Below are 23,358 nucleotides of genomic sequence, written 5' to 3'. Positions count from 1 at the left end.
AGCCGTGGTGGAGGGCACGTTCAGAGACCGGACGGGAGACCGATTCACGACGCATCGCGTCTCTTTGCGTCGGGTCGGGTCGACGGGCCTCAAGAATGTACGAATACCTCGAAATGGAAGGTGGTTGGTTGGTTCGTCTCGATCGCCAAGGGGGAGAGACTCGGGAGCGGCGATCCTCTCTGGTTCGTACGAGGGAGTGCGGGGTGCAGAGGGTGTCCACGGTGTGGACCTAGGAGGCAAGGGGGCTTCCTTGGACCCGGAGGGTCTCCGGACAGTAGGGATGCGAGCGGGGAAGAGAGAGAGAGAGGGATGAGAAGTGACCGGATGGCCTTGGTCCCAAGACTCGGTTAGTTACCGCGCGGCCGACTATAACTGGTCGAGGCTCCGTAACACAGGGCGGTATCTCCGATTTCGTCTGCTTTTTAAGACGACCGGACCACGACACCGTGTTACCATCGCAGCGCCGAATCGTCACCGAGTAGCAGCCGCGTACCCATGTAGCCGAGTGTAGCCAAGCAGGGCTACAAGCTCCGAAAACACCGTAGACTAGGGTGGTCCTTACCTATAGGAGTCAAACATTTTTTTGTTAATCTCACCCTCCTAAATTGTCAGACTTGATGAGAAAATGATGCGTGCAAAATTTAGCGTTAATATTTCAGAGATCGATCAGAGGCTGTGCCGTCTCCCCAGCTCTCAACGATGTCTTTACCCAATGAGATCATCGAGCGCGCGTATATCCCTGTTTTTCCCTTTCTTCCCACCTCTGTACTCTCGCGTGTCGCGCCGCACCGGAAATTCGTTTATGATGGTTTGCAAGAACGGCGGAGCTTCGTTGGACCATTTTCCACGGGCAGCCAAGGCGCTGAAGGTTCCTTCTGTCTGGAGCGAAAACGAATGGCCTGGTTATTTAGCCGGCATTGCTCGTTATTGCTCAACAGGGGCAACTTACGAGGCCGTGCAAGAAAGTATACGAGCATACGCGCCTCGCAAGAAGCTACACGATAGCGCTTCGCTAAGCCCGCACGGATACTCGCAGAGCTAATAATTATCCTTCGTGAGTTTGCGAAACTCTTTATCCGCAACACTTGTACCACGGCCGCTGAACGATGCGCAAATCGTTTTGTTCTTTTCGGATCGGTCCGACTGGAACTCTTTCGGGTACGTGCGAACTCTTTCGTCGAGCGGAAAACCGATTTGTTACCTGTAACTGTAACTGTGAAGCATCGAGATCTCTCGAGTCAGCCGAAACGAAACGTGCACGCATCGGGAATAAATGGGCTTAGCTTTTACATTGGTCGTAAACAGTTTTATTAATCCTCTTCGACGAGCAGAGTTAAATTCTTATGTGGAAAGTCGCCATGAAATCCGAAGCTCTTGTAACGACATGCTCGAATTCTAAATAAGACAGAACACCGTCGCCGTCGATGTCGCTTTCCTCGAGCACCTTTCGGCACACGGTGGCCACCTCGTCCGCGTTTAAACCACCTTGGACCAACTGCCGACAGGTATGTTCCAAATCGCTCGGACCCAACACCCCGTCATCGTCGAAATCTGTTCCGTGACAAGTTCAACAATGATCTTTCGGTTCTCATTTTCGTAATTCACGCGACGGTCCCTACCGTAAATCTTGAAGGCGTAAAAAACCTTCAAATCCCGCGGAGCCTGCTCCGAAAAAACCGACATCATCTCGAGGAACTCCTCGAAACAGATTCCTCCGGTATCGGCGGTCGACGATTGCCCCGTACTCTGGCGTCCCGTGAACACCTCCGATATGCGTTGTCTAAACGGATTTTCCTGTAACATTAGGATCATCATTATACGCGCAGTGTCTGAAACGTATCGTCTCGACCATTCTGGCATTGGTCTAGCTTCGATCGTGAATCGAGAGTACTTTTAGCTCCGGTATACGAGTCAAACAGGAAAGCGGTATGCGAAGACCCGATGCTTGTTGAGGCGTCATGGTCCGCGGTATCGTCCCGGAGTCTCCCATCTCGCGAAACCGTTTAAATATTCTGAAAAATCGAATGAGGATCCATGCATGGCGAGATGAGCTCGAGGTCGATTCGGATCGGTTTACCTCAAAATTTCTTTACGCGTGAAAAAGGTGCAGTCTTGATAATCCTCCAGCTGTTCCTCCGTAAACGTTGCTACCTTGTTTCCCATTTTCACTCGGTAAACCGCGCTCGCGAACAATCGGGTAGAAAATAAGTATAGATCGCACAGGGCGGAACGGAACGTGTTTCGATCGCGCGTATGAACTTCCAACTGAGCTTTTTTCCTCTAATTAGTAGGTGTGTCGCGCCGCACCTACTTTTACCGATGTTTTCGCTAGGGGTGTTCCAGCAAGTTCAAACGCGAGAACAAAATTCGAATAATACGTCTTTCCGATGAAAAAGAATATATTGTACGCGATTGTACAATTACAGGCGGTTAACTTAATTATCACCTAGATATAGTTGTCTTCGTAGTTTTCTTTACAGTCCAGCAGATGGTTCAGACACTCTCGGAATTCATCCTCTTCCAGACCGGAGTCCGTGAACGCGTGGAATTGTCGTATGCTCCTTATCCTGCTCAATTGACTGTGCAAGGATTCGTACATCGTTTGAATGCTGCTTCCACTGTGCAAGCCGGCCATTACGGAAACGGAGTTAACATCTGCAAATGAAAGAATGAACTCGCGTGTCATACTCTTCAATTACTTCTACCCATTTTTGAACCATAACATTTTGTAATGTTAACGTACCGTGTCCCACCGGCCATCCCATAATATCACCTGTCTCGGTAACATTGTTATTGAAGATTCTTGGATACGGATCTTTGATCCTCAACGGAGAAGAAACAGTGGAAAGATAAGTGGCCGATGCGTGCGAGGTGCAAGCTATGTACAGCATCATCATCTCGTGTACAGTAGAACATCTATAGGCTGGTTTCGACACTTGTTTCATCGCCTTCGCCATGGGCTGTTTCAATCTGTCTTCGGGAATACCCCGTAACGTTAAGCTTTGCATTGTTTTGTCCGCGTGTATCTCGCAATTTGGTGTCAGGCTTGTCCACAACGGTCCTGTCCAATCATCCAATACATCGATCAAGTCCATTTTCGCAGTCATTGGGAATGGCAATGTCAGACTTGTCGCCGCTGCCTTCCGACCCATTTTATTTAGATCCGCGCACAAGTCTGCCAACACGACGTTTGGATACTCTTTGCGTCTATATCTTAGGCTCACGACGTCCAACGCAGTCGCCAACAGCGCGCTGCTGTGGTAATTCAATTCCGAATTGTAAGACAGATGATTGAACGTTCGTGGTTCGCTTGTGCAAGGCCAAACAGTTTGCCCGCAACAAAGTGGACTGTACAACGAAGAATACTCTCCAATGTGTTGCCAGCATAGTGCGATGTTCAGAGCCTTAACCAAATTGGATTTAGAAGGTTCGGTCTTCTTGCTGTCCATACATGGAAACGATAGTATGCTCTTCCTGTATTCGTCCCGTAAATGTTCTATACACGATGCCCCGAGACCACCGAAGCTATCCACAGAATCCAAGATGACCTGCATTTCAAAATACAATAAACATTAGAAAATTAAATAACGCGTGCGCGCTCGAACAAATCAAAAAGCAAACACCCTGCCTGGAAGCCTTGCATTTGGTCACACTCCTCCACGTATGTTCTTATTCTTTCAGTGAAATCTTCCGAAAACTGCTCAGTGTTCCATAAATTTTTTCCATATGTATAAATATCGAATGGCTGCTCGACACAGTTGTGCCTATACTGTTTAATCGTGCTCAAAGTTCTAGGATGAAATCTAGGCAATAGATAATCTACCCATGTATTAATGTCATTGTCTGTGACAACAGCTGTGGGTTCTGAAGTGCCTGTAGGCTCATCTAGGCTCTTAGCAAACGATGTTTTAGCAACATTCTCTTCTTTAGTAACTTCCACCTTGTCATTGTCCCATAAGAACTGTGTATCTTCGTCCTGTGCAACATGATACAAGGTACCCTCCTCTTTCAAGTGTCCAAATGCTCCTTTAAGATCTACGACTAGCACCCTAGGTGTATAAGTCACTTGTTTCTACAAATAAACGATTAAATTGTTGTGTTATTAGTTAATTGTGTCAGCTTTAAACAATTTTATATGATCTAAATATACATACCTGTAAATTCTCTCCTTCTCTGTACAAAACGTCATTGTTTATGTCTGTCGGATTCGCAGGGTCGTAAGAAAAATTATTTTCCTGTAAAAATATATAAATTGTACAAGTCAATACGTACGCCTTCATTAATTAATTTCATTAATGTACGAGAAAGTTGCTTATTAAATACCTGTAAGTTCCACCAATGAGTTCCTATGAAATTGGAATAATGGCCAAATTGAATAGTTAATATTTCCCGTGACATTATGTTATACTTTTTATATCTGTTGTTAAACACTTGTAATGAATGCCAATCAAAAATTTTACATGAGAGCTGTCACTTTCTCATGATTCAAAAAATTACATGAAAGATCATTTGTTCATGTATTTATCCAATTACCTTCAACAATTCTCACTGATTTCACACGCGGTAAAGTGTATATTCTGCTACAACCACAGAGTATGCTATTATTTTTTAAATCCGCACACATGATCCTTACCGTGTTTGCCATAAGAGGTAACGCAAGTTCCGGTAAAAATTATCTGTTCTGTTCAAGTGTCCGGCCATTTAACTAATTAGTTCTGGTTTCTTCCGCTAGATGGCTCTGGTAATATGGTTTGCTCCGTCGGTAAATTTGGCTACCAGTTTGAGCGTTTTGCCACTACGTGAAATGGCGCTGTACGGACACTTGTACGGAGCAAATGATTCTTGCCGGACTTCGCATTGTGTCTTGTGATGAAAGCGGCAAGAATCATTTATTTGTACGGAATAAAATGAATAATTTCATGAACTATATATTACTCAAAAATCATTTTTACCGTGTCACATATGTAATTAAATGACCATACACATTTAAGATATATTCTATATATATTTCGTATAAATATTACAGCGTTTCGACAGCAAAATAAATATTCTTGTAAGGTGGAGCTAGTGACTCCCAAATCGAAGAGTTTCGCCTCTACATACAAGAATATTCTGTGTCCATTGTGAGAGAAAAGAATCCTGTTGTCTTTTTCATTATTAACTGGAAATGACGCATAATTCATTGTGTAGAACAGTGATGTGCAAGTAGAATCATTGTTGAGGAATTCATGGAAAGTTGGATAGATTCTATTGATAAACAGAATGTCCAATCAACAAGGCTTGTGTACAGTACATGAATCACTCATGGAAATACTGCTTGAGTGAAATTGTTGATTTTCTAACACAAGCTGTTGATGTATCATTCTTTGGATAAGGCTTTTTGCAAAAGGTTATGTGTACGATAATCGATGATTAATATGTTCTGAGACGTTGTCCGTGTTGAATCGGTGGTTGATTAGTTCGCAGATTTGAAACTGATTAATTAAGTAACTATTCATCGATAGACTTGCCCGCGTCGGTAACGTTAAAAACACATTCCCCCGGGTATGTTGAGATTATCCTAAACAACGATCAACGTTGATATCGTGAGATCCACTCGTAAGAATGGCCGATGAAACAGAAATGGTTCGTCTTGCCAAGGATATCGAGGATATGGAGTGTCTGGAAGCAGAGCTAGACGGTGCTGATGTAGACGAAGAAGGCTCCGACGGGGTTGTCGTTCCAGAGCTTCAGGGTACATTATCCAAATGGACAAATTATATACATGGCTGGCAAACTAGATTTATTGTTCTCAAAGATGGTACTTTATCTTATTACAAATCTGAGCAGGACAGTGGATTTGGATGTCGTGGTTCAATAAGTTTGTATAAAGCTAATATTAAGGTACGAACTGATACAATGTGTTTTTGTGTTGTATGCTTCTTGGTACATTCATGAAAAACATTGTAATATCGCTTTTTACCACCTGTTTTGACAGGCGCACGAATTCGACGAATGTAGATTTGATGTGTCTGTGAACGATTGCCTAGTATGGTATTTAAGAGCAAACAGTCCAGAGGAAAAACAACGTTGGGTAGACATCCTGAAATCGTATAAGGTATTATAAGTTTATGATACATAATTATATTTTATTGGTTTCCTTTATATTTATACAACATATATACATATTATAGCCATTTCCTTTAACCGTTTTAAATAATGCCACAGCATTTGGTCGCAATGCTCAATTGGTAGTGCGAAAACTAAGAAAACGGTTCTGAACATGCTGCAATTGCGCTGCTTGGCACTATTCGACATGGTTTTTGAAATGACCCCTGGTACTAAAATGGCTAATGCATCCCCTTATGTTTTATCTTTTTCCTATTGAATTAACACTTTACTGACCGGTGACATTTTCATAGTTTTAAACATGAAAGATTAACAACTTTTTATTATAAACAGTCAGAGTCTGGTTATGGAAGCGAGAACAGTCTGAAACGTCATGGTAGCGCCATTTCGCTTGTGTCGAATACACAATCTATTACAAGCGCAGGTAGTTTTACTAAACGTGGCGTTAGAGGATTGAAAGAGAAATTAGCAGAGATCGAGACCTTTAGGGATATCTTGGTTAAGCAAATTGATACTCTGCAAAAATATTTTGATAAATGTGCAGAGAATGCTAAGAATATTTCCACGAAAGGTAAGTAAGCAGATAATTTCTGTATGGATGCGCTCGGCTGTTTCATAGTGTTTTGTTTTAAGCTGATCATGTTTATTTGACAATTATTGCTCTTCTAACTTCGAATCAGAAAAAGTTGTTTCGTTTCAGAAAATAAAGTTGAGACAATGTTTGATCCAGCTGAACAGGCTGTAGATTTTAAGGGAGAAGCGATAACGTTCAAAGCGACTAGCGAAGGTGTGTTGGCAACGTTGCAGCATTGCGTTGAGTTAATGGTACAACGAGAAGATGCATGGCGTCGTCGATGGGAAAAAGAAGTTGAAAAAAAACGAAAAGTCCAAGAGCTTTACAAAGTCTTGAAAGATCAAGTTGGAACACAACAAACCGATTCACCGAGACCCAGGGTTCTTATCCACGGAGGTCCCGATTACGAGGTTTGATTGCGTGAACTAAAAATATTTACAAAAACGTTCAAAGAACGGGAAACATGTTTAATCTTGAATCGAACAGGAAGGTCCGCACAGTGCTCTCTGCGATGAAGAATTTTACGACGCAGTAGAGACTGGATTGGATAAAATCGACGAGGAGAATCAGCTGAGAGACCGTTTGAAGCAGAAGTCAGTTTCAATTTTAACTACTCCTACGATGTCGGCAGCCAAGCACAGATTGTGGCCAGAGGTATCGTCTTAGTTTTGTAATGATCAAGTCTTCATTTGAATAATACTGTACCTTGAATTTATGCTTGGTCCATATCCAGATTGAGAAAATAACGATGCAACAGCTGCATTATGCACGGCTTGGTGTAGGAGCCGGTGGATGGCAATTGTTCGCCGAGGACGGCGACATGCGAATGTACAGACGCGAAGAAGAGGCGGATGGCTTAGTGGTTGATCCGCTGAAAGCGTGTCATGTTGTCAAAGGGGTCACAGGTCATGAGGTTTGCCAGATATTCTTCAGTCCTGAGTATAGAACCGGATGGGAAGCGACTCTGGAGGACATGACCGTTGTCGAAAACATTTCCAAAGATACTTTAGTGTTTCTCCAAACCCATAGACGAATTTGGCCGGCGAGTCAGAGAGACGCTCTATTCTGGTCGCACATGCGCCGCGTATCCGACGATCAAGATCCGGATGCGCTTGATTTATGGATAGTTTGTAACCATAGTACAGAACATCCTGACCATCCTGTAAGTCTTGAGAATAGTTTGGAAAAACTCCAATAAATTTCCAATAAATAGATCTTTCGATAATAAATGTTTCATGTTACAGCCAAACACAGGAAAATGTGTACGTGTTTATCTGACAGTGTGTCTTGTGTGTCAAACCTTTATCGATCCGCCGAAAGACGAAGAAGGAATAAAGAGAGATAATATTACATGCAAAATAACATACTGTTCCGTTGGTTGGTATTCGATGTTATTTTTTCTCTCTCGACCGTTTTAATTTAGTTCGCCATACATTTCATTTATTATGCATGTAACACTCTTATCCGTTGATTACAGTTAATCCTGGTGGATGGGCTCCAGCGGCTGTATTGCGTGCTGTTTATAAAAGGGAGTATCCAAAGTTCCTTAAACGTTTTACTAGTTTTTGTATCGATCAGTGTAAAGACAAACCGATTATATATTAAGTGTAATTCGATAGATATTCCGTATTTTCCATCCAATTATTTCTTTATGACATCGAGGCACTCTTACGCTTTCGATGCATTAATATATCAAAGATAACAAATCAGAAGTTACATAATACAGAAAATTTCGGAAAAAGAAAACTCTCCCAGTATAAATGAAAGTGTTTTGTATACTTTTTTTTTTTTTGCTTACTATGATAGCTTAATGGAACAGAATATAAACTGTTGCATCGAAAGTGATTTAATAAAGTGTAAAAAAAAATCATTATATACACTTTCGAGGTAAACTTTGGAACACGCGCGCAGAAGCACTGTTTATAAATTATATTTACTTCTTTAAATACTAGCTTGTTATTTTATTGTTATACACAATGCTGTCGCAAGCCATTTGTAAAAATCTTAACGAAACGATAACATATACATTTATCTATTGTTACATTAAATATCCAATTAAACACGAAACTGTATAATACAAATTATATTGTTATTTTTATTTATACATAAAACGTGTATATCGATACACAATATAATGGTCGAATGAAGAAACATAATAAAGACTGTTGTAGATTTGTCTTAAATCGCATTCTATCTGTTTACTTTAATCTGATTTTTTTAACATATTTGCACGTCCTTAATCATTAAATATGTACAGGTTAATCAGACCAAATTAAAAAAGGTGTTTTTGTAAGAAATAAATTTATTTCTATAAATTATTTAACTAAAATTATAAAATTTCTATATCATGTATGTACATCGTACAAAATAGTTTTACCTCGTACCCTCTGCGTGACACGAACAGATCGAAACATATATTTTAACAAATTTCAACTGTTTAAATGTACACTACATATTACATGTTTTCCAAGTATGTTTCTTAAGAAATTACATGTTCGATGGTATTTGGATCGAATTCAAATAAAATCATTCTTCAAATTACAAGAGGCGGGTACAGATATACAAATGCGTTTCTGTATTCTTATAAACTAATTATTACGAATTACAATAATGGCCAAAATTGAAGATACAACAGTTATGGATAATAATTTAGAATAATAATTCTTTTTTTATTGAAAAATAAAATCAAAAGAATCTTACATTAAAAAATGCAGTTCGCTAAACGCATTTAGTTATCTCATAGAAAACAGAGTGTAATAATGTTCTGTATTTTACACATAAAAGACGGTAAAATTGAGTGTTCTCGTTATAATATAATATTTACAAATTTTAATTACCTAATTTTAGCCATTATATTAACAAATTATTTTCTAGTGCGATTATGCGTACAACACATTGAATTTCATAAAATCACTATAAACTATAAGAAAAAGTAGGTATACATTGATTGCAATGCACAATGCGTATCTATGGACACCATTTTAATTCGATGAAAAATGGAAGATTTGTGACAATTATATTTACAATGTATATCATCTACAACTGTGCTATTCATCATGGCAAACATAAATATATACTTTACTCCAAAACTTCGTTGGAACTTCGATCCATTCATAGAAATTTTAAATGCAATACAATTGTATATTAGTGTACGTCAAATGAAATTAAATCCGATTAAAAGTTTCAATGCTTCTCCAAGATTTTCAATTATGTTTGTCGCTTGTACGAGTCCAAGACAAATAAATCTACATATCGGTAGTGAAAGCAAAATACGAAAACCGTAAATACTTTTTAGGTGACTCCGTATATAAAAAATGTGTATTTGTTTTCTATATTTTCAATTGCTATTATCGTCATTATTCAAAAGCATAAGAGCCTAATTTCTTTAATACATTAAGACCTTTCTCTTCGTACTCTTCCCTGGTTATCCATACGTCTCGATCCTTTGTTATTTCCGCTAATACAGCACCACCCATAAAAACCATATCCTTACGCCTAGGGGAATCTTCAATTCTTAACTTAAATTTCTGGAAACATATTAAAAAGGTGTACAAAATTATCAATGTGAATCTCATGTTTAGTCTGCGGATCTTTATGCAAGTATAGATTCTATTATGTTCGAAACAAGATAAAAAGCTTTATAAACTTTACTGAACTACTATGCGTGTATAAAATCCGCATGTCATAAAACGAGTTTATTATAATTACACTTAGTTTCGAGGTATCATTCTTTAATACTCTTTGTAGATAAAGCTGCTTAATTTCTCTTTCAAGCCTAGATGGAAGTCCTGGATACATTGTGCTACCGCCGCTTAAAACAATATGTTTATATAATTCGCTCCTTATATCGATGTCAGCTGCTTGGATAGTGCTGAATACTAATTCAGCTATTCCCTGAGCTTCGACATTGATTAAATGTGGTTGGAATAACGCTTCCGGCGCTGCAAATCTTTCACCGCCTACTTTGATTACTCTTCCGTCGGGAAGCTAGAAAATTTCGGCTTGAATACAATGTAAATTGATGTTTCCCGAAATTGTAACAGTGTTTACTCACGGTATAGGACTCGACTAAGACTGTTGTCTCGAGCGCTAACTTTTCCTCGGTTTCAATGTTGTAACCGATATAACATAATTTTTCTTTCATCATTCGAACTGTTTCAAAGTCTGCGGAATGATTAAATGCGTATCCGCGTAACAAAAGAAGTTTTATTAAGTGCATTGTAATGTCTCGACCAGCTATATCCAGCCGTCGCGTGAGATGAGGTAAAGCATACTCTTCGAATACAGGACAAATGTGAGTGACTCCGTCTCCGGAATCTACTACAACTCCGCTGATCAACCCTTGAGCATATAACGTAAGTACTGCTTGAATTGCAATGTATGTCCCAGCAAATCCATATTTTTCGAACATTACCTGAAATCATTTCGAAAAAGTTAAGCTCGATTATATATTAATTTTGATTAGAGAAATTTATGTGTATTGCAAGATTGGTGGTTTACCTCGATCATTTTCTCTCTGTTTGTGATAGGATTCATAGGTGGTTCTGTTAATAAAATCTTACACTCTCTGGGATTGATATTCATTTTCTCTTTACCGAACGTGTAGTCCCAAACATGACACATGTCCTCCCAATTTCTGCAAGGTGCATCAACAATTTAATAATCCACAATGCATCTACGCTAGATAAAAATGTCCATACACACCTAACAATTCCATTTTGCATTGGATAACTAATTTCTAACATAGATCGAAGTTTGCTTGCTTCGTCTCCGACCATTAAATCCTGTGATAGTAAATGACAATGACTTAAAAATCATTATGTGCCCTGCACATATGTATATATTTAGTTAACATAAACTGTTAGTATTTAAATAATTCAACAAACCATTTTAGAATTTTATACATTAAGTTATATGAATATGCTTAACTAGAAAGACATAGTACTTCCATCCGTACAAAAAATAATTTGTCTTATAATTCTTATTGTAGAAAATTTATTACTAACAGGTACATTACCTTTCTTCTTTTAATATTCGCATAGTCGCTCGGACAGTATATTATATAAAGAAAAAAAAGTTCAAAAACTACAGAGACCCTATTGATAGACCAGTATACATTTTAGTTGTTTTTTTAAGCACTGATGTAGTACCGACAGTTGTACGTATTAGCATCAAAAAATGCAAGAAACTTACAGGCATGTTAAGCACATCCTACGAGAGCAAGTGTAAGCACACAAATATATTAGATAGTTATCAAAAATACAATATACACACAAACCCACACACAATAAATATAAATTGCATTGGCTTTGTAGACATTTTTTTTTATCTCTTAAAAAGATAACAAAGAAGGTAACCAATTATGTGGTGGGCAAATTGACCACAAATAATTGAAATAGAAAGATTAATTAAATTTTAATACAAACTATCGTATATCCTAGTAGTTTTAAAAATAATTTCCATCTTACTTTTTGCATCTACACTCCATTCTGATATTTGTGTTAGCGAAAAAGGTTAGCGAGTCAAACTTTTATTTACATCAGTGGACAAACGCATGGATTATTTTCAATCGAATTTTTTAACATTGAAGCACACCGCATAATGTGAATTGACTTACACGAATACAATATTCTTGCTGAAAATTAAGCGAGTTATTAATATATTGCTTGAATATTATTAACTACGAGTACATAGCTTTCCATAGCAAGAAGGTACTTCCAATTTTAACAATCATAATAAGAAATATTCAAACTTTTACGAGTCTCCTTGCGAAAGTGCAGAATTAAAGTTCATTATTCCAATTGAGAAAGTTATACGATATCTTTGTCGAATACAAGAGACATATACTAAATTTAAAGCAACCAAATTTTGTCCACAAATCATATTTACAATCGATTGGCGAATAATGAAATAAAATTATGACAAATATTCTAGTTCCTTTGATTACATTTGAGAAATTGAAAAATTTACCTTCACATCGATGTCTCCTATCTTATTGACTGCTCTGATTATAGGACGTCCAACTATCGATGGAAATATGTGTGCTGGAAAATTTGCTCCTGCATATCCGCACTTAACAAACTACAAACAGAAAATTGTTACACATGTACTTGTCAAAATCAAAGATCGACAATGGAAAATTTCTCGATGAATTGTTTAACAACAATAGCGATTGGATCCTTTCTTTTCTATCACCCTGTATAATCCAATGACTTCTATCGGGACTGTTATTTACAAGAAAATGATTAAGCTTCTTTTAAATATAGCAAAATCATTCAAGTCTATTGATAGAATTCCGATAGCTAAAACCATTGATACAAGTCTCAAAGAAATATATGAAACTCGAAAAGAAATTGCAAGTAAGGAATGAAAGTTGTATGTATAACCTTACCCCTGTTCCGTTATCGCAAACGATGATCTTTCTGCCTTTGCTATCCATTTTTTCGTCACTGTAGTTACTAAAACCGATCTTTCTTGTTTCTCGTGTTAAATTATATTAAACATTACACATTCCCCAAAGTGACTAATTCCTGCAGATTTTAGGGCGTTACCGGCATGACGTTTTTGGAAGCAACGGACGTTGTGAAGTCAGACTTGCAGTTCCTTCGAAACGACAAATATTTTTACTTTCCGCTTGATCTAATTGGAATATACGAGTCGTAAATAATCCTCGTTCGAGGAGGAAATCACCTGTACTACACGCCGAATCAATTGATAGTACAAATCGCTGATTTTCAGCGTAAGTCCCTGTCGTATTCTACACTTTAAGTCCGACACGCAATCGTCACAGCTCGATTGGCTGGACGATATCTGTCTCGAACGTTTCGTCGTTATCAATTTCTGTCAGTAATATTCGCAGATAAAATGTTTCCGTTCGAATACCCCACATTTACTCTGACTTCAGTTAAACGTCTTCGTGTTGGACATTTAAAAAATGAGACAACACAACCATGGAACAACGGAACTAACGGAACTGTTATTGGGAAAGTAGCTTTAGGAAGAAATTATTACGATCTCTCTTATCCTTGAATAATTTTTTTCTAAACACCGTACTTTTCTTATACAATCACTCGTTTCTTGGATTCGTAACGCAACACGTTTAATATTTCAATTATATTCGCAAACAATGGCAATACCGATTGCTTATTTAACTAGGAAAGAATCGATCTCCAGCTGTCATCGTTTGCACAGGTACCGCGATTTAGTTTATTTTTTATACTTGTTGCTTCAACGTTCCCCTTTTCCAGCGAGCATTTATCGGAGGAAGAGAATAAACATATTTTTGGAAAATGTAATAATTATTGGGGACATGGTCACAATTATACAGGTAATTTTTACTATTGCATCAATATTTATTATTTCTCGTATTGATCGTTTTTTTTTTTTACTTAGTTAAAGTCACTGTGCGTGGACCGGTGGATCCCGTAACTGGTATGGCAATGAATTTAACGGATTTAAAAATGTACATGAAGAGAGTGTTGATGGATCAATTGGATCATAAGAATTTGGATAAAGATGTACCTTATTTCAAAAATGTTGTTTCTACCACTGAAAATGTGGCTATTTATATATTTAACGAATTAAAAAAAATTATGCCCAATCCAGAGCTGTTGTACGAGGTCAAAATTTACGAAACTGAAAATAACATTGTTACTTACAGAGGGGAGAGTCAAGTGTAATGCTTCGTTAATTTTCAAATAAGATATACTTTTCACATATAAGAGTACAGAAATATATCACAATGTATTTTTAATGATCACACATAAAATATTGGTCTCCTTATTTATATGTATGTAAATAGATTATTGTATTATAAATTGTTTACAAAAGTTGTTGAAATTAAATATGTAAAATATAAAATAATATATAAACATGCTCTCTGAAAACAAAGAACTCAATAATTGAAAGAACATTCGATAAAATACTTTTACGATTCTTTGATATCACACTGAACAATATGCAATAGTGATTATCATTGTCTTTATGTCAGATCAATACTGCATCTTCTCCTTCGGTACACAAATATATTAGAACAATATCTATTTGCGTTCCTTAAGAGAATAAATGTTTTGCGTGGTTTATCTTAATATTGCACTTCTAAAGGTAGACTACTAATCTCTTAATCACATATACATATACGTTTGTACAAAAAGTAATATCTACATAGATTAGTATCACAAATTTAAACAGACATTCTATGCAAGATACACAGATGTAAAATATATATAAATATCTCTTTGTAAAAACACCGATATAAAGTTAAGTCATTCGAATAAGCAAAGTAAACAACATACTCTCTAATATCTACTGTATCCTTTATCTATGTGTCTTCGAAATTAAGATCCTCGATCGATAAATGCAAAGCAGCCTTTCTCAATTTCAATATCGATACTTATATATTTGTGTTTGTATCTAGCTTAACATAACTCCTAATCGTTACGTATGGTATACCGAGTTCAAAGTCGTCTTTCGGCCAATATTTTAACACAGGCGATTGATGCGGCTTCTCATCCTTCACCGAGAAATAAGCGAAAAGCACAGCTGCCGTGTAACTCGCGATGAAAATGAATAAATGCCAGAGTGCATGTAAATACGGAAAGTTTAGGTTCAGCCAGGTATCGCAGAATAAACGATCGTTTAACCAACAAGTAACTGCTAGCAACCAAACAGCCCCGCATCTTAAGCCCAATCTATACACCCTCATCGATTTGGTCCTTAAAAACACAATACAAAAAGATTATAATTTGATATTACATTATTTCATGGACCTTCTTTGCACGTAAATGATTTACCTTTTCAATTCAACTATCATGAAGCCAAATGCTGGTATGCCCAGACTCATCAACGCGAATGCATTGATCGCGGGATGTATAAACGATAAACCAGTTGCAATAAGAGTTGGTAGCATCGCGCACATAGATAGAAGTTTCCTATCGTTGTGTAGAATGTTTGGGAAGTATCTCCGTGGGAAAAACATACAGAAACCTGCCATATACACCCATAAAATTGCTAATTCATCTAGCAATTGACCTATTATAACAATAAAAAAAACATTTCAGTTGCATTCCTTATCCTTGTATTTATGAATTATTCAACGAATTTACTCACCTATTAGAGACAAGGTAGCATGAAAGTATGCACTGCTCAGGCCTACTATCATTAACAAAAACCAAATCACGTGTATTCCAGGATTCACGAATCTCCCATAATCTCTGAACAGGTGCATAAGAACAGGAGGAAGCAACAAAAACACCAAATTGCTCAGCTGTAAACGAGAAACGAAGCAATTTATTCTACTAATATTTTTACACTTTAATGTTTCCTAAAAAAATGAAAGGTTTATTATTGTTTTTGTGAAATACAAACCGTGTTCATAAATTCTGCGATACTAGACGAAATGCTATAATTGCCTTCGCACCAGTCGACTGGCGAACTGCCAGCCTCGAATGGTTTCCACATTTTTAAGTCTATTTATCGTGTCACTCGATTAGAACAAATCCAAAACTCTGAGAACAGAAAAATTCCGAAAGTTGTATTCGCCAAAAGAAATTCAAGTAATTTGAATTGTCCCGATTTGAACTCACAAAGAACAACAGAACAAAGGAACGTCCACAGCCGTTGTTCGCACAATATTAATAGTGCATCAGTGCATGCTGCCTCACACAAATGCATGGAAATCCGTTCACGACATCTATTATATGTAGTAAAGGTGTCACATCTATTGCAATACGTTGCACAAAAGGCGATTAAAAAACAGTGTATATTCGCGGGCAAACACAAGTGTTGTTTGTGTTTTTTATCAGCGATCGAAATAGACAGCTAATGACAGCTATAAACTCATACAACATTCTGCGCTACCACTACATATCCCTCGAGATCATGTGTGCGAATGCGCCTCAGTGACGCATGGCTTGTTGTCAAACGAAATTCTCCAGAAAAAATGACGGAAAAATCTTAGAAATGATTATTCAGAAAATAATCTACAATTTAAAATTGATGACTAACGTAAATTTCTACGTTAATAACAATAATTACAATAATTTTCACATTATTAATGCAGTTGTTCAGACAAGTACAAATGATTCTTACCGATTTTGTTATAAGGCGCAATGTAACTCCGGCAAGAATCATTTGCTTCGTTCAAGCCTCCGTACAGCGCCATTCCACGTAGCGGCAAAAGGCTCAAACTGTTAGCCAATTAATTCCAATTTCCAACGTCAGATGGCGCCACCACCAGAAAATTTTCTTATCGACTGTCGATAATTTTGTCTACCAGTTTGAGCGTTTTGCCACTACATGGAATGGCGCTATTTTCAGAATTTATGGAGCAACAAATTCTTGCTGAAACTTGCCGGGTCTCTTATGAGGAAAACGGCAAGAATCATTCGCGAGGGAATTAAAAATAACATTTCAATATTTTTTTACTGAAATTTTTTATTTTCAGATGGCTCAAATTAAAGGTAGAAAAATACAAATGGAAGTGGGTTACCGAGAAACACTGTGAGCATAGATAAGGTCACTGACGAGAGTATCTCATTGGTAGACAAAGTGTAGGAGTATTGTTCTAGTTGTTAGATCACTGATAGTAATTGATATTAGTCAATAATACGTTACTACGATACTTGTTGATGTATGTATTGTGTAAGAGATCGATGGATAAATGAAACGTATTTGTCAAGGTGTACATATATTACATATGTTATATACGCCTGGAATATCCATATTTGTACATATGTCGTTAAAATAAAATATGCAAAACATATGCAATATGCAAAATGTGCAAAATAAAAAATCTATTTTTAGAATCTCCTTATAACAAAACAAATTTCTGCCCATAACTCATAGCTTTATCTATTTCCTGTAAAATTATTCATTTGTATAAACATTCGCAGTCTAGTTACAGCATATAATTAATATTATAATGTATGATAGGAATAGGTCCAACAATGTAAATAAGCAAAACGTCTCTTTCGATGCACTCACGTAACAGCAAATTCTATGCTGTTGCTTTTCAGCAACAGCGCCGTTGTAGAACATTTATTAGTTCCGGCCGATACGGTAGGATGTGACACCGAAATGGTAAGATGGGTCTGTGCTGTGAGCGTCGATGTAACATCAGAGAGGAATGAGAGTGCTCACGCCCGGGGTTTCGGCGTTCCCACTTTCGTGACATCGCCGCTTTAGCATGGCACAGAACCGGTCAGTCTTTCCTGGAACAGAACCGGTCAGTCTTTTAGCATGGCACAGAACCGGTCAGTCTTTTAGCATAAAACTGAACGCACATTATTTTTTTAACCAGGATTAGAACGTACAGCTTAATTGTTTTATATGAAATATGTAACTAACATGTAAATCTTGTGTACAAAATCTCTAATATTAATTGTAATGATACGTATTTTATTTTTTTTCCAAGTTTGTAGTTGCAAACTTTAGTTGTAAAAAATGGAAAATCCGGAAAAATTCGAACAAATACAGATCTCACATCGAAGTTTAAAAGCGACCAAACTGAATATTAATTTAATAATGAGCTATTGTCATCAACACTATCTTAAATTTTTTCATATATTTAGCTACTGTTATTATTAATTTAAAAAATTTTTCTTTCATGAATAAATATTTTTCCACCTCAGCACCATAAGATTTTTACTAGATGACTTTAAAAACACATTAGAACTATTTTTAAATAATTTTACTCGAAAACATTCTAGTTTACTCTTTATTTCACCGTTCTACTAATTTTTTATGGGCTGCATTGCAGCTCTGTTTAACACTCCTTTACAACTCAATACCATGGTACCATCCATATTCAAGGAAGAACAATTTTTTGCGACGACCATTGAAAAAACAAAAGTGTTTCCTTCATTTCAGTCCTTTAGTGCGTTGGTGACGTAGCGCCCAGCACACCTACCTGTGTTCTGTGTAACATCTGGAGTTTTATGGTACGCTAACAATTGCTATTGACTCGCAAGCCAGACCGTACAAGCGAATGCATCCACAACTTCCAGAGACCTGCCTCCAAAACTAATTAAAGGAAGGCTAGACATGCAGTGTGTACTATACTCCTCAAAAGAGGCGGATTCCAGTCGCTCGTGTTATAAACCTCATTCGATACTTCATCGAAAGGGTGATCTTACATATTTCTGTAACAGTTCCAAGTGCATGCACTTTGTTCATGATACCCTCTTTGTAATTATTAAATTCAATTAAATATTAAGTAAATCTTTCACGGTGCTAACGGCCCTCGCAGAGATGGGCATTATTTGGGATAAAAAATTATTTAAATGAAAATTTGAATAAAAGATACTTTATCTTTATTTGTTATTTGAAGGTTCGAATAAAAAAAAGCATCTTTATTGGACGAGTATCGGATAAATAATTTTATTCGTCGAGAATTTATCCGACGAATAAAGATAATTTTTTCTATTCGAAGCGGATTTATTCGAACTTCGAATAATTTTTTCATCTTTTATCTATATCTTTTATTCGAAGGCTTCCAATAAATCTTCGAATAACTTTTGCCGAGCGCCGAGCTTCAAAGACCCAGCAACTACGGACGACATACAATGTAAGCGAATGGAGAATCGCGCACGTATGAAAGCTTAAACTTTTAGATTTTTCAATATATCCTCATGAAATTGTGACGAGCGAATGGAGGGGATTTTCCTGATGAAAATGAGGTCAAATTCGAGTGTAATCGAACAAGTTTCACTGATACCTAATTTTACGATAAAAAATACAATCTCATTAAAGACAGTCCAAATGATGTCGTGTTTGGACTCATTTCGATCGGAACAAGCTCTACAACTCATTCGTCTTAACAATATTGTTCTGATTAAAAACATACAAGCATAAATTGCCAGTAATGCTCGATTCCCCATCTGCTTACATTGTAGGCTGTTGGTCGGTCGCTGGTCTTTGAAGTTCCGAGCTCGCAGAGTCGCGAGATATCGGTGTGAAACAACTACCAATCCAATTGCAAAACTTCATTGTTTTTCATGATATTTTTATGGGACTTGCGCCAACTAATTCGTGGCATTCTTCTGATTAAAATGACACTAAACACGGTACAAATTGGACTGTATTTAGCATTTTTATCCGTAGATTTATTCGAAGGCTTCGATAATTTTTGCTATAACTTTTGCCAGCTCGACGAATAAACGGCGACGACGGCCGACGAGGACCGACGAGCGCCGAATGTCTAAGACCCAGCGACTGCCAAACGGCACACAATGTAAGCGGATGGAGAATCGTGCATTATTGGCAATTTATGCTTGTATGTTTTTAATCAGAACAATATTGTTAAGACGAATGAGTTGTAGAGCTTGTTCCGATCAAAATGAGTGCAAACACGACATCATTTGGACTGTCTTTAATGAGATTGTAATTTTTATCGTACCATTACGTATCAGTGAAACTTGTTCGATTACACTCGAATTTGATCTCATTTTCATCAGGAAAATCCCCTCCATTCGCTCGTCACAATTTTTTGAGGATATGTTGAAAAATCTAAAAGTTTAAACTTTCATTCGTGCGCGATTCTCCATCCGCTTACATTGTATGTCGTCTGTCTTCGCTGAGTCTTTGATGCTCGGCGCTCGGCAAAAGTTATTCGAAGATTTATTGGAAGCCTTCGAATAAAAGATATAGATAAAAGATGAAAAAATTATTCGAAGTTCGAATAAATCCGCTTCGAATAAAAAAAATTATCTTTATTCGTCGGATAAATTCTCGTCGAATAAAATTATTTATCTGATACTCGTCGAATAAAGATACTTTTTTTATTCGAACCTTTGAATAACGAATAAAGATAAAGTATCTTTTATTCGAATCGTTATTTAAATAATTTTTTATCTAAATAATGCCCAACTCTGGTCACAGGTGCCTTTTGGAAGGACAGCCCACCTGTTATCTAAACATTCTTTTAAAGTCCTTTTTTTACAGTCGCAGAGGAAGAAACGCTCTGTATTTTGGATTTCAAGTAATTGTAGACACTTGTATGATTCTGTTATATATACTACTTTGATAAAATTAGAAAATAAAAATTATGTGGCGTGTGTAATGTCGTACAAAGCAGTTTCAGATGAATGATAATGTGTTCAGGAACTGTTACAGAAATATGTAAGATCACCCTGTCGATGAAGTATCGAATGCGGTTTATGACACGAGCGACTGGAATCCACCTCTTTTGAGGAGTTTAGTACACACTGCATGTCTAGCCTTCCTTTAATTAGTTTTGGAGGCAGGTCTCTGGAAGTTGTGGATGCATTCGTTTGTATGGTCTGGCTTGCGACTCAATAGGGATTGTTAGCGTACCATAAAACTCCAGATGTGACACAGAACACAGGTAGGTGTGCTGGGCGCTACGTCACCAACGCACTAAAGGACTGAAATGAAGGAAACACTTTTATTTTTTCAATGATCGTCGCAAAAAATTGTTCTTCCTTGAATATGGATGGTACCATGGTATTGGGTTGTAAAGGGGTGTTAAACAGAGCTGCAATGCAGCCCATAAAAAATTAGTAGAACGGTGAAATAAAGAGTAAACTAGAATGTTTTCGAGTAAAATTATTTAAAAATAGTTCTAATGTGTTTTTAAAGTCATCTAGTAAAAATCTTATGGTGCTGAGGTGGAAAAAATATTTATTCATGAAAGAAATTTTTTTTTAATTAATAATAACAGTAGCTATATATATGAAAAAATTTAAGATAGTGTTGATGACAATAGCTCATTATTAAATTAATATTCAGTTTGGTCGCTTTTAAACTTCGATGTGAGATCTGTATTTGTTCGAATTTTTCCGGATTTTCCATTTTTTACAACTAAAGTTTGCAACTACAAACTTGGAAAAAAAATAAAACGTATCATTACAATTAATATTATTCTTAATTTATATTAATTAGAGATTTTGTACACAAGATTTACATGTTAGTTACATATTTCATGTACAACAATTAAGCTGTACGTTCTAATCCTGGTTAAAAAAATAATGTGCGTTCAGTTTTATGCTAAAAGACTGACCGGTTCTGTCCCAGGAAAGACTGACCGGTTCTGTGCCATGCTAAAAGACTGACCGGTTCTGTTCCAGGAAAGACTGACCGGTTCTGTGCCATGCTAAGGCTGAGCAGATGTCAGCACTATATCGGGAACGCCGAAAACCCGGGCGTGAGCACTCTCATTCCTCTCTGGTAACATCTAACATCTGACGATCTAACTCGGCTTAGTACAGCTTAGTATACAAATACAACAGTATACAACAAGGTCGGCTTACTCATGGACGTCTTGCACAAGAGGAACTCGTATATTTTCAAACGATTATTTGTGTAAATTGTTTTAAATAAAATACACAATTTACCAAAATTGTATGCTGTCAAAAAAGTGGTCTTCGCGATTTTAGTATAGCTAAAATTTTTCAAATATTACTAATAGATTTTAGATAAAAATTAATATCGAAAAAGGATGTCTGCGGCAGTGGAACTGCAAGATCCTAGCAAGGATGAACAATCGATAGAAAATAATCTGCTGTACAAAGAACGTGCAGAAAGAAATCGCCAGAAAGCATTACTTTTAAAAAAATCCAAGGTTGTTTCTCATCCTTACTCTAAGAGGTAGGTAACACACTTTTCATAAACCTTTATTCATTGAGATCTTCATACAATACTACATCTTCTGATGTCTGTTTTTTAAAGGGAGAATGGAGATGCAACAATTGGCAAAACAACCAAGGGTCAAGATCAACGTGTTATACTCAGTGGGGGTGGCTTTCTTATAGAAGAGAATGATGATTTGGAAGAAGAGATGGTAAATTAAGAGTTAACGATTCTTCCATAATATTTAAATTATTAGAAGACTAATGTATACTTTGTTATAGTTGAAGATAGCAACAATTCCTGCTCCCATTATTATCGATTTACCTCATTGCAAAGAATGCCAAAAAGAGTTTAAAGACTCCTACTTACTGCAGACCTTTGATCTATCTGTATGCGATACATGCAGGTAGAATCATTGTCCCAGGTGGTTCAATTGATCAATCAAATCAAGTAAAGTCGAGGAATTGAATTATTCGATTTTACAGAGACCCGCATGGAAAACATTCTCTAATCACAAAAACAGAGGCCAAGCAAGAGTATTTATTAAAGGATTGCGATTTTGATAAGAGAGAACCTATATTAAAATATATCACAAGGAAGAATCCACATAATTCGCATTGGGGTGAAATGAAGTTATATTTACACTTGCAAGTAGAACAGAAAGCACTGGACGTTTGGGGTACTGAAGAAAATTTGGTAAAAGAAAAGGAATTGCGTGATACGAAGCGGGAAGGAACGAAAATTAAAAAATTTAATAAAAAAGTACAAAAGATGTTTAGAACTTTAATGTTATCCTTACGTTAAAATTATAAAATAATACTCTATCTCGTGAATATTTCCTAATTAACAAAGAACCGTTTCTTCCTGTACAGATCAAACAATTACGGATGCAAGTTAGAAGCTCGATGTACGATAAAACATCAAAAGCTTCTCATACTCACGAATATGGAGAAGATACACATAATGAGGAGGATGATACATATACACACACCTGCACCACTTGTGGCTATGAAGAAACATATGAAAAAATGTGAATTTTAGATGTATCAAGTTTCAGTAAAAGAATCCGATTAGGCTGTGTTGTATTG

The 23,358-nt window shown here is 36.8% G+C and overlaps 7 protein-coding genes across 12 annotated transcripts; 3 read left to right on the top strand and 4 right to left on the bottom strand.

Annotated features, from left to right (window-relative positions):
* Nucleotides 1-1,284: 1,284 nt before the first annotated feature.
* LOC143362204 (calcium and integrin-binding family member 2) lies at nt 1,285-2,319 on the bottom strand. Its single transcript, XM_076802163.1, has 4 exons — nt 2,078-2,319; nt 1,892-2,012; nt 1,620-1,794; nt 1,285-1,551 (listed from the first exon to the last, which is right to left on the bottom strand). Exons 1-4 carry the CDS (start codon nt 2,161-2,163, stop codon nt 1,334-1,336), a joined length of 600 nt encoding a protein of 199 aa, XP_076658278.1. The 5' UTR covers nt 2,164-2,319; the 3' UTR covers nt 1,285-1,333.
* A 62-nt stretch (nt 2,320-2,381) lies between these two features.
* On the bottom strand, nt 2,382-4,596 carry Mst (misato mitochondrial distribution and morphology regulator). Its single transcript, XM_076802155.1, has 5 exons — nt 4,324-4,596; nt 4,155-4,235; nt 3,629-4,072; nt 2,744-3,548; nt 2,382-2,655 (listed from the first exon to the last, which is right to left on the bottom strand). The coding sequence occupies exons 1-5, from the start codon at nt 4,396-4,398 to the stop codon at nt 2,447-2,449; spliced, it is 1,614 nt and encodes a 537-aa protein (XP_076658270.1). The 5' UTR covers nt 4,399-4,596; the 3' UTR covers nt 2,382-2,446.
* Nucleotides 4,597-5,116: 520 nt separating this feature from the next.
* Nucleotides 5,117-8,865, top strand: Cert (ceramide transfer protein). The gene is made up of 8 exons (XM_076802154.1): nt 5,117-5,883; nt 5,978-6,097; nt 6,442-6,679; nt 6,809-7,092; nt 7,169-7,336; nt 7,416-7,844; nt 7,927-8,059; nt 8,160-8,865. Exons 1-8 carry the CDS (start codon nt 5,605-5,607, stop codon nt 8,285-8,287), a joined length of 1,779 nt encoding a protein of 592 aa, XP_076658269.1. The 5' UTR covers nt 5,117-5,604; the 3' UTR covers nt 8,288-8,865.
* A 781-nt stretch (nt 8,866-9,646) lies between these two features.
* Arp2 (Actin-related protein 2) lies at nt 9,647-13,581 on the bottom strand. Of its 4 annotated transcripts, XM_076802157.1 has the most exons (9): nt 13,373-13,579; nt 13,074-13,285; nt 12,653-12,763; nt 12,300-12,317; nt 11,387-11,466; nt 11,183-11,318; nt 10,737-11,096; nt 10,391-10,669; nt 9,647-10,209 (listed from the first exon to the last, which is right to left on the bottom strand). In XM_076802157.1, the coding sequence occupies exons 2-9, from the start codon at nt 13,119-13,121 to the stop codon at nt 10,039-10,041; spliced, it is 1,203 nt and encodes a 400-aa protein (XP_076658272.1). In that variant the 5' UTR covers nt 13,122-13,285; nt 13,373-13,579; the 3' UTR covers nt 9,647-10,038. The 4 variants fall into 4 exon arrangements, with proteins under 4 accessions (XP_076658272.1, XP_076658273.1, XP_076658271.1 ...); XM_076802158.1 differs by lacking the exon at nt 12,300-12,317 and adding an exon at nt 11,876-11,893 and having other exon boundaries at nt 13,074-13,581; XM_076802156.1 differs by having other exon boundaries at nt 13,074-13,579.
* A 2-nt stretch (nt 13,582-13,583) lies between these two features.
* On the top strand, nt 13,584-14,818 carry Purple (6-pyruvoyl tetrahydrobiopterin synthase purple). The gene is made up of 3 exons (XM_076802164.1): nt 13,584-13,873; nt 13,930-14,009; nt 14,075-14,818. The coding sequence occupies exons 1-3, from the start codon at nt 13,809-13,811 to the stop codon at nt 14,359-14,361; spliced, it is 432 nt and encodes a 143-aa protein (XP_076658279.1). The 5' UTR covers nt 13,584-13,808; the 3' UTR covers nt 14,362-14,818.
* Nucleotides 14,648-16,559, bottom strand: Bwa (alkaline ceramidase). 2 transcript variants are annotated; one of them, XM_076802162.1, is made up of 5 exons: nt 16,267-16,559; nt 16,049-16,188; nt 15,791-15,947; nt 15,475-15,712; nt 14,648-15,396 (listed from the first exon to the last, which is right to left on the bottom strand). In XM_076802162.1, the coding sequence occupies exons 2-5, from the start codon at nt 16,139-16,141 to the stop codon at nt 15,075-15,077; spliced, it is 810 nt and encodes a 269-aa protein (XP_076658277.1). In that variant the 5' UTR covers nt 16,142-16,188; nt 16,267-16,559; the 3' UTR covers nt 14,648-15,074. The 2 variants fall into 2 exon arrangements, with proteins under 2 accessions (XP_076658277.1, XP_076658276.1); XM_076802161.1 differs by having other exon boundaries at nt 16,049-16,559.
* Nucleotides 16,560-21,908: 5,349 nt separating this feature from the next.
* Xpac (DNA repair protein complementing XP-A cells homolog Xpac) lies at nt 21,909-23,352 on the top strand. Of its 2 annotated transcripts, XM_076802214.1 has the most exons (6): nt 21,909-22,042; nt 22,110-22,288; nt 22,370-22,481; nt 22,552-22,676; nt 22,756-23,032; nt 23,143-23,352. In XM_076802214.1, the coding sequence occupies exons 2-6, from the start codon at nt 22,140-22,142 to the stop codon at nt 23,302-23,304; spliced, it is 825 nt and encodes a 274-aa protein (XP_076658329.1). In that variant the 5' UTR covers nt 21,909-22,042; nt 22,110-22,139; the 3' UTR covers nt 23,305-23,352. The 2 variants fall into 2 exon arrangements, with proteins under 2 accessions (XP_076658329.1, XP_076658328.1); XM_076802213.1 differs by having other exon boundaries at nt 21,915-22,288.
* Nucleotides 23,353-23,358: the final 6 nt, after the last annotated feature.

This window comes from Halictus rubicundus, chromosome 16 (genome assembly GCF_050948215.1).
Source record: "Halictus rubicundus isolate RS-2024b chromosome 16, iyHalRubi1_principal, whole genome shotgun sequence".
Classification (NCBI taxonomy): Eukaryota; Metazoa; Arthropoda; class Insecta; order Hymenoptera; family Halictidae; genus Halictus; species Halictus rubicundus.
This window is presented reverse-complemented; position numbering and strand designations above follow the sequence as displayed.

Coding starts and splice junctions, on each gene's coding strand:
- Bwa (XM_076802161.1), bottom strand. CDS start 16,141: ATGTGGAAACCATTCGAGGCTGGCAGTTCGCCAGTCGACTGGTGCGAA. Junction 15,948..16,048: donor TCGCAGAATTTATGAACACG/GTTTGTATTTCA, acceptor TCTCGTTTACAG/CTGAGCAATTTGGTGTTTTT. Junction 15,397..15,474: donor ATGATAGTTGAATTGAAAAG/GTAAATCATTTA, acceptor TGTGTTTTTAAG/GACCAAATCGATGAGGGTGT.
- Purple (XM_076802164.1), top strand. CDS start 13,809: ATGGCAATACCGATTGCTTATTTAACTAGGAAAGAATCGATCTCCAGC. Junction 13,874..13,929: donor AGCTGTCATCGTTTGCACAG/GTACCGCGATTT, acceptor CCCCTTTTCCAG/CGAGCATTTATCGGAGGAAG. Junction 14,010..14,074: donor ACATGGTCACAATTATACAG/GTAATTTTTACT, acceptor TTTTTTACTTAG/TTAAAGTCACTGTGCGTGGA.
- LOC143362204 (XM_076802163.1), bottom strand. CDS start 2,163: ATGGGAAACAAGGTAGCAACGTTTACGGAGGAACAGCTGGAGGATTAT. Junction 2,013..2,077: donor ACGCGTAAAGAAATTTTGAG/GTAAACCGATCC, acceptor TCGATTTTTCAG/AATATTTAAACGGTTTCGCG. Junction 1,795..1,891: donor CTCGTATACCGGAGCTAAAA/GTACTCTCGATT, acceptor CTAATGTTACAG/GAAAATCCGTTTAGACAACG.
- Arp2 (XM_076802158.1), bottom strand. CDS start 13,121: ATGGATAGCAAAGGCAGAAAGATCATCGTTTGCGATAACGGAACAGGG. Junction 11,319..11,386: donor ATGCAAAATGGAATTGTTAG/GTGTGTATGGAC, acceptor TGCACCTTGCAG/AAATTGGGAGGACATGTGTC. Junction 11,097..11,182: donor ACAGAGAGAAAATGATCGAG/GTAAACCACCAA, acceptor AAATGATTTCAG/GTAATGTTCGAAAAATATGG.
- Mst (XM_076802155.1), bottom strand. CDS start 4,398: ATGTCACGGGAAATATTAACTATTCAATTTGGCCATTATTCCAATTTC. Junction 4,236..4,323: donor CTCATTGGTGGAACTTACAG/GTATTTAATAAG, acceptor ATATTTTTACAG/GAAAATAATTTTTCTTACGA. Junction 2,656..2,743: donor GGGATGGCCGGTGGGACACG/GTACGTTAACAT, acceptor TTTCATTTGCAG/ATGTTAACTCCGTTTCCGTA.
- Cert (XM_076802154.1), top strand. CDS start 5,605: ATGGCCGATGAAACAGAAATGGTTCGTCTTGCCAAGGATATCGAGGAT. Junction 5,884..5,977: donor TGTATAAAGCTAATATTAAG/GTACGAACTGAT, acceptor CTGTTTTGACAG/GCGCACGAATTCGACGAATG. Junction 8,060..8,159: donor AATAACATACTGTTCCGTTG/GTTGGTATTCGA, acceptor CGTTGATTACAG/TTAATCCTGGTGGATGGGCT.
- Xpac (XM_076802214.1), top strand. CDS start 22,140: ATGTCTGCGGCAGTGGAACTGCAAGATCCTAGCAAGGATGAACAATCG. Junction 22,482..22,551: donor ATGATTTGGAAGAAGAGATG/GTAAATTAAGAG, acceptor ACTTTGTTATAG/TTGAAGATAGCAACAATTCC. Junction 23,033..23,142: donor TTAAAAAATTTAATAAAAAA/GTACAAAAGATG, acceptor CTTCCTGTACAG/ATCAAACAATTACGGATGCA.